Raw genomic sequence first — 9,137 nt, forward strand, 5'->3', positions numbered from 1 at the left:
TGTTAAATTAAAACAATTTTTATATACCTGCTAAGTTTTTCTTATCATTCAGTTAATAAATATCATATTAGTGCAATTATGTCATTATTAAATAGGCAAAATTTCTTCTTGCAAAGTTACCCCATGTCTGAGTTCTCTCAAGCAACTGAGACATGGATCCATACGTGATTAGATAGTATATTAACTTTTAATATAAAAAATAGCTTTCACTATCATCAATATTATTCTGTTCATTACAATCCACTCTATCCTTAAATAGAGTGGACTTTTCTTTGTTGCAAGTCCTGGGCTTGAGCTGCGGGCCAGAATGCTGTTCTTGGACTTTCTCAAGGCTAGAGATCTACCACTTGAGCCACAGCACCACTTCCGGCTTTTTCCTTATGTATGTGGCACCAAGGAATCCAACCCAGGTCTTCATGCATGCTAGTCAAGCACTTTACCACTAGACCAAACTCCCAGCCCAAGAGTGGAATTTCTGCACAAGAAATTTATCTTATGAAAAATTGTGTGAAACATATTCCTAACAGACGCTGAAATATAAATTGTAGACTGAGGAGAAATCTATACTGGAATGCAAGGAGCGGGGAGGCAGGGTTTAAAGACTGAGGAAGCTCAGGAACCACTTAGGAAGTGCAATTTTAGGGTTATTTCTAATTCATAGCAAGAATCTGGAGACAGAATGAAAAATCCTTCTGCATATAATACAAGAGAGTGTTAAACAGTGAAACATATAGGAAAGATTTAATGTTGTTATCATATAAACGTCAATATATTTAGTTGTTTCTCTTGACATTGTTTGAGCAATAAATTTCATGTGTACAAAGAAAAAAAATTTATCTTATGAATCATATTATTCCTGCTGTTCTAAATATTGAATGGGAAATGTCATAGAATGCACTGAAGACATGTGTGCTTAAAAACCAGTTATTTCATTAGTAAAGAGACATTGAACAGATACAACATCAAAGAAATAGGACAAACACAATGAGAGCAGTTGAGACAAATTTGTAGTTTCTCTAAAGATTTACAATGTACCTGTCTATTAGCACAGATAAACATTACAGGGAAAGGCATACCTAACAGAGTATTGTCTATTGAATAAAATTCTTAAAGGAAACACATGTAGGTACATTTTATAATTAAATAATCAAGCACTAAAATTTAAAGCCAGACCGGGCACAGTGGCTTATGCCTGTAATCCTAGCTACTCAGAAAGCTGAGATCTAAGGATCAAGGTTCAAAGCCAGCCCAGGCAGAAAAGGACCTAAGACTCTTTTTTTTTTTTTTTGCCGGTTCTGGGCTTGAGCTCAGGGCCTGAGCACTGTCCTTGGACTTTCTCAAGGCTAGAGCTCTACCACTTGAGCCTCAGCACCACTTCCGGCTTTTTTCTATGTATGTGGTACCGAGGAATTGAACCCGGGTCTTCATGCATGCTAGGCAAGCACTTCAACCATTAGGCCAAACTCTCGGCCCGGACCTAAGACTCTTATCTCCAGTTTACTTCCAGAAAATGGGAAATGGGGCTATGGCTCAAGGGCAGGGCTGAAGAGCTCAGGGACAGCACCCAGACCAAGTTCAAGCTTCATGACCCCCAAAATAAAATAAAATAAAATTTAAAGCCAGTAAAACATAAGCATAATATATACCCTAGCCTTTTGAAAATTTTGAGAAAATGAGATGTTTTAAAATGCTTTAGTGTTATTTGATACAACTATAAAAGAAATAAAAATCTCAAAATTCTGGAATCTTGCATACAAATAGCTTTGTGATTGTCATTAATGCCAAATATAAAATTTGTATTGGATGCTGAGTATTGTTCACCTGAAACACTATTTGTCTGACTTAAACCCAAGGCTGGTGTATCTGATCTCACACCAAAGTAGAATAAGGTACATATATTTTTAAAATTTTTATCTTTGATTTTAGAAAAGAATTAGGCCAGTAACAGTAGCACATGCCTATAATCCTTGCTATAAAAGTGGCTGAGATCTAAGGATCGTGGTCCAAAGCCAGCATGGGCATGAAAAGCTGTGAGATTCATAACCAATTAACCACAAAAAAAAAAAAAAACAGAAGTAGAACTGTGACTCAAGTGGCAGAGGACAAAAAGGCAAAGTGACAATGCTCAGGCACTGATTTCAAATCCAAGTATACACATACACACACACACACACACACACACACACACACACACACACACACTTGTCCTTTATACTGCATTCTGAAAAAATTTGTTGGTTTGACTCTTTCATGTCTCAACTTTACCTATTATTTTATCTGCCAAAGGTATTTGTTTTGTTTTGTTTTTGATAATGTTCATTCATTTTCAGCTCATTATGTTTAATCACGTTTTAGAGGTAGGAGTTTTTCATGTATATGTAAATGAATCTACAGTCACTCTTTCACATATTGTAATTGTCTATTCATTTTGTTGCTGTTATTTTATTTTGTTTTTCTTCTTCCTGCTCACTTATCTGCTGCAATTATTGCAATTTACTTGGCTTTCTTCCCACTGCTTGAAACAGGTAGGACTCTGCTGGGTACTAGGAGATAAGAGCTCACTATACCCTCGGTCTTATCAACATGCTCAGGAAACTCTGTCTCTATTGTCTCTTTTTATTCCTAAGAATATCCGTGTGGCATCCATTGCTTGGCATAATCAATGCCAGAAAATATCCAATTCTGCTTTTACACTAAGGTACTCATCTGTTTATTGTGCTACTTTTGTTAAAGCTCAACAATAATCTGGTGTAGTTCAGCCTTTTACAGATGTTTTCTGATATCTACATGTTCTTCCTTCATCTCAGGCAAAGGGTTGTTAGTCCTTCAAGAGATAGACAATTTGTCTGATGTACTACTGGCGTCCTTTGAAATAGTACTTTAGATTCATTTAGAATATCTACTCTATCACTTCTAAACATAGGGTTGGTTTAAAACAAAGGCAAATGTTTGTCATCATCTTTTCATTTGGATGTTAGTTCCATTTGCTCTCCTTGTTTGGTGTTCCCTTCCCTTAGCCCTCCCCTGACACCTGCTCTCATGTGATTCTTGATATTATGACTAGTACAAACTGGAGGCCTAAAAATATCTACCTGTGCCCAGAACAAATGGCTCATGCATGTTATCCTAGTTGCTTAGAAGGGTGAAATCTGAATATCACAGTTTGAAGCTAACACAAGCAGAAAAGCCTGGGAGAATGTTATTTCCAATAACTGCTAAACGCTCTGGAACCAGAACTGTGACTCAAGTGGTAGAGCACTAACTTTGAATAAAAGAAAGCTCAGGAGGCTGGGAATGTGGCTTAGTAGTAGAGTGCTTGCCTAGCATACATGAAGCCCTGGGTTCGATTTCTTAGTACCACATATACAGAAAAAGTCAGAATTAATGCAGTGGATCAAGTGATAAGAGTGCTAGCCTTGCTTAAGCTGAAGAATGCAGGGACAGTGCCCAGGCTCAGATTTCAAGCTCCATGACAGATTCCCCCCCCCAAAATTATGTATAAATAGATAGATATAGATATAGATACATAACACTTGAGCAAAAGTTGCTATTTCAGGCAATACTTTCTGTGTGTGTATATATACATGTATACACATATATATACATATATATAACATATATACATATATATATATATACAACTTGCTAAAAAGTTACTACACCATGCAAAACTTTAAAATACTTTTATCCACACAGAATGAGGAAGGGTGGATGAATACAGTCATAATATTCACTGAATATATATATATATATATATATATATATATATATGAAAATGGAACTAGGTAATTAGAGCAGATGGTGATACTAGGCCAGATGGAGAAAAATTTTGGAAGAGGTGATTTTAGTCAAGAGTCACTGGACAAATAATTGATATATTGAACTGAAAATCCTTTGTTCAAATACTTAAAGATAATTTTTAAATAGTTGTAAAGCAACACAGGGATACAGATTGTTATATTTGGTATCAAACACTAAATCAAACCAATGCATATTATTATTTTGACATTATTTATTGAGGCAGATTCTCTCTATGTTGCTTAAGCTAGCTTTGAGGTTTCTATCCTACTGCTTCATTATCCCAAGTGCTAGAATCCTAGGCATGTGACCATCATACCCTGATAAAAAATCTTAATTTTAGTAAGTAAAGTGGTAATCAATTTAGTAGCCACTATGTACTCGGAAAAACAAACCCATTTATCCACAGGCAAAGAAAGCACCAATTTTACTTGACTCCAGTGTTTAAATGTATTTTAGCTATTTTATTGCTTTGGGGCAAACAGAATGGTCAGGGAACACAATTTAGTTCATGCCTATAATTCTAGCTACTCAGGGGGCAGAAACCTGCAGGACTGAAGTTTGAAGCTAGCTGGGCAGAAAAGTTATGACTCCATCTCCAATTAATCAGCAAAAGTGATGTACTGGGACCAGGAGCATAGCCTAGTGGTAGAGTGCTGGTCGAGCATGCACAAAGCCCTGGGTTGGATTCTTCCGTACCATATACAGAGAAAAGGCTGGAAGTGGTGCTATGGCTCAAGTGGAAGAATGCTGTCCTTGAGTATGTCCAAGGACAGTGGCTAGACCCTGAGTTCAAGCCCCAGCACAGGCATGGCTTAAGTGGTAGTTGCCACTAGCTATGAACAACAATGAATGATCAAAAGTGCCAGACCCTGAATTCAAACCCTAGAACTGGCAACAACAAACAAACAAAAAGATATAAAGTAACTTATTACTTTATATTTTATTCAGTGATTCTTAGTTAGTGTCCACAATAAAACCAGAGATCTTACAATGTCTTGTGAATTAAAAGGCAGGAACAAGACAGGACCATTGAGCACTGAAACATGGCTACATTTCCACTACTTCAGCCCTTTGTATTTCCTTGCTTACATTTGTGACTGGCAAGTTAGGATGACAGCTCCTTGAAATATATCAGTGCTTCTTCATCTTCTTTTTTGCATTTTCTATATCTGCAAACTGCCTTCATCCATAGTGTTGTTCCATGAACAACTGATAGTATAACATTTGTGTTCATGTCCAATCTCACATATGGTTCTAGTAAAAGACTATTGGTCAATCCTATTGGAGGGAAGAGATGTAAGGATAACACTCCATGGGATGGTAGATAAGACATCTGAGTACAATTTGTGTATTTTAAAAATAAGGAAACTTGGATGCAAAAAGATTAAGTACTTTGATAGGGCAACTCTGTTTCTAACTCTGTATTCTGTCATTTTTTCCCTTACAACACATTAGGTTAATATGTGAAGAATAAATTGCCCAATCATATCCAATCATATAACTGCTTGCCAACTTACCATACTAGCCAGCTGGCACTTCCTTTCACTGACACTTTTAGATTCTTTCAAATTCATAGTAATCCAAATGTGCTCAGCAGTTAGTAGCAAAACTAGCTGCACAGAGCAAGGAAAGCATGGGACATGTAGTGATTAACACTTTTTGAGAAATTGATAACAGAATGATTCTATTGGGATGAAAAACACTATTACAAATCAAAGACAGTTAGTCATTAATTCATCCTAATTTAAAGACTATAAACACGTGTTGTCTTCCATTAGGACTACAGTACCATGGAATTTTAGAGATATAGAACGGTAATGAAGTCTTCTGAACCTGTAGACAGAAGTCCTATATTCTAGAAGAGGAGGCTTTCGGTATTTGATTTTCTAAGATATTTTAACATCATATCTCTCTAATTTAGTCACAAAACCAGACTGCATGTTGTTTTTCAATTTTTCATTTTCTTATTCCAACACCTTTATGTCTGGCATAACATTTATTCATAATGAAGTCAGGTCATCTTCTAATGACTCATTGTTTAACCATTTCGACTTGGAGAGAAGACTCTGTTCTGTGAGTCTCTCATGGCAGGAAATTCTAGCCCCTAATATGAGACTTAGAATACAATAAACGCCTAATATACTTCAAATTTTATCCTCCAGTGTTTATATTTATCCATTCTACTCTTCTATTTGCTATGTAAATTAATTTTTCCCACATGACAGAGGTAAGAAGCTCAGCATTACTAGGAGACTAATGCCAGATTCTGGATAACAAGTAATACTTGCTCTTAATCCCCCAGCTCATAAGTGGAAAGGAGCAACATAGCAAAACAAGTAACAAACCCAGATTTCTTGGCTATTTGCCTAAATTTTTACTCAAACTCTGACTGCTGAAAGTATTGCTGACATCAGTGTTCTATAATAACAAAGGCTTCCTAGTTCAGAGTGGCTAACAGGAAAAGTGATAAAAAAAAAAATCCACCATTATAAACAAGGAGCTCTGTCAAACTCCTGTTGAGAGCATGAAAAACCTACTCACAATTCTAACTTTGCTCTCTTAAGTATGGCGAGAAGGCATAGCTCATTTGGAAAATCTGACCAAAAGGCCATTTTTTAGCACAGTAAAAGGCTTTTTCCCCTATTGCTCTTACCACTCCAGTCTTTCTATATTTAACTTTTCAATCCTCCACCAAAAACTAGTAGACAATGAAAGCCCCACAAAACGCTTGTCCTGGTGAGGTGTTCAAATGTCAGTTGCACAAAAATCATTTTAAAAGCTTTCTGTGTAGTTTTTCCAAGCCAATTTTTTCACTTATGCCCCAAAATATTCATGTTTGAATTTGCATCTATGAGAATGTGTTCTCACCTTGTCCCACAATTTAGATCATGCAGTTGTGAGACCTAAGGAGAGACAGGCAGAGATAAAACTTTCCAGTTCCATGTTATTTGTCTTTTTAACTATCATTCTCCATTTTTTGTGGCTTTAAATGATGCTATGCTGCTATTTTTTGTTATTTATTGTTGGACATTTCACTTAGTGTGCCAGTTGCATATATATATGTGTGTGTGTGTGTGTGTGTGTGTGTGTGTGTGTGTGTGTGTGTGAGTTTCAGTGGCCCTTATAAACATCAACATGAAGTTAAAGTTACATAGAAATGTTTGATAGTTTGTGAACTTTTACTTTAAACTACTTATAAAAGCCCAGGGGGTATTGGTTGGAACAAGGTACATATATTGAATGCTACTGAACTGCACATATGAAAATGACTAAATACTTATTGTATGCATATTTATCCTCTTTCTCCACCAACACACGCACACACCATGTATGGTAGGTAACACTAATTCCAAACCCTGGATTGAGAGTGAGGAAGAAAAGAATCAAATCTGTCACATTGACACAGCAAGTGACTTTTCCTTTCTCAACAGGCGGATAGCCACCTTACTGCTTCTGACACAGAGTGGAGAAAAGAAAAACGGGACCAGTGGTAAGCAGTATCAAGAACTAAGATTTTCATAACATCTTTGAGAGAAATGTAGGATCACTTATATGGTTATGTATATGCCTTGGTAGAATTCTGAGTCACTTGATTGCCCTGAAGGCAGTTCAGTAACAGGGGAAGTTCAGTAGAAGGCACTGGAAAGCAGGAGGCAGCGCATGCAAATGCAGCCTGGCTGGAGTAAGCAGGCTGAAGAGGAAAAGCAGCTGGGAAGGTGAGGTTAAGGAAAGAAGATGCTTACCAGGCCACCTCCACAGGTGCTGAAAGAGGCTAGTGAACCCGGGTACCGCAGCACTACCCCAGTGTAAAAGCAGGAGGCATTGGGTGGCACGAGTGGGCGCACGGTGTCCGCTGCCCCAAGAGGGCCAGAGCCTGGACTTGGCCGCTGTTCCATGGCGAATCGCTGCGCCAGAAATCGTCCATCTCTCCGAAGCAGCAGGTACAGGTCTCGGGAGAAGGCAGGAATCCTTAGCAGCACCTCATCACTATCCAGTTCAGCTTGATGGGCCAGGGGCGGGGAAGGAGATGGTTGAGGGGGTGCTGGCGACTGCCATGAGGCCGAGACGCCCAGGAACTGGGAAGAAGGGCCACTTGGAAGCTCCTGCGATTCAAGCTCCTCGTCCTCCTCGAAAGGCAGCGGTGAGGAAGGTCGCATTGGAGACTTGGACTGACCCTCTGTGGGTAATTGCAGCGGCTCGGGGGCCACTGAACGCACCTCGCGGGAGGTCCCCGCAGCTGGGGTCCGGGCGCCTCCACCACCCCCAAAGCCACGCACCGAGCTGGGATCTCCTTCGCTGGCCCCGCTGCCTCTGGCTGCATTCACCGGCTCCCGGCGCCAGAGTGCAGGAAACACGACTTCCCACTCCTTGGGGTTGGGGACAAACTGCAGCCCTGCAGGCGAGGCAAACAGAGAAGTAAAGTGCCGCGCTTTCAGCAGCCAATACATTGCCAGGCTCCCTCCCAGTCTGTGAGGGTACAAGGCGCTTGCCCGACTGCACAGAACGTAGGGCTTCTAGCCTTAGAAACATTTGCACTCTCTGATGCCTTGAGATCAGGTTACAGACCCCAGCATTTTTTCAGAATAAAAGTACTTTGATGTAGGGCTATGAAGGAACCAGGCAGGAGGCGTTGAGTGAACGAACTCATTTAAGAGGTTGCAACCGGTTCAGACTTCAGAGTCATTAATTTCTAAAATTGACACCGAAGCACACCTCCCAATTTGTCCCTGCATGCTATGAATGCATCCTTTTAAACATTACTTCCGCTGTGAAAAGATGTTTCTACCTCAGATGATTAAAACGAGGCTAGCAGATCTGCGCGTCCCTGCAGAGCTGGCTTCCTGCCTCGGTACCGGCAAACGAATTTTTATTGTCACCCCTGGACTCTGCTCACGGTTCAAGGGTTATAGGAGTTCTACCTACGCGGGTGTCCTCTCCCTCCGGAGTTGGGAAGCAGCCTGCAAGGTCGCCTCACTCACTTACCTGAAGCAATCCCATTCCACAGGAGCCCCAGCTGATAAAGGAGGCAGCAGCAGCAGCAGAAGTGAGTCAGGCGCATCTCGCAGATCTTCTCCATAGCACGCTCCCTGAGCTGAGGTTTCTTGCCCAGCCCACGCCTCCTGCGAGATCCACCACTGGCGAAACCGCCTTCCAGAGCGAGCTCTAGGAGGCCTGGGCGGAGAATTTACCCAGGCCCTTTGTCTGCCTGAGGGGGTGGGGTGGGGGGCAGGCTGTGTGGCTCCAGGAGGCCTTCGGAGCCCGGGCGGGGATGGGAAGTGGGAGGAGCAGGAGGGGGGGGAGGGAGGCGGTGGCGGGGCCCCCGCAGAGCTCCAACT

General features: G+C 40.5%; 1 protein-coding gene across 1 annotated transcript in view; it reads right to left on the reverse strand.

The window, feature by feature from the left end:
* Positions 1-8,878, reverse strand: part of Adamts19 (ADAM metallopeptidase with thrombospondin type 1 motif 19) — a 239,548-nt gene extending 230,670 nt beyond the window's left edge. The window contains exons 1-2 of the mRNA XM_090331069.1: positions 8,785-8,878; positions 7,545-8,194 (exon numbers count right to left, since the gene is read on the reverse strand). Coding sequence (XP_090187195.1) covers positions 7,545-8,194; positions 8,785-8,878 — 744 coding nt within the window. The remainder of the gene's footprint in view (positions 1-7,544; positions 8,195-8,784) is intronic.
* Between the last annotated feature and the right edge of the window lie 259 nt (positions 8,879-9,137).

Source organism: Megascapheus bottae, chromosome 4 (genome assembly GCF_031878675.1).
Source record: "Megascapheus bottae isolate mThoBot1 chromosome 4, mThoBot2.hap1, whole genome shotgun sequence".
Taxonomy (NCBI): domain Eukaryota; kingdom Metazoa; phylum Chordata; class Mammalia; order Rodentia; family Geomyidae; genus Megascapheus; species Megascapheus bottae.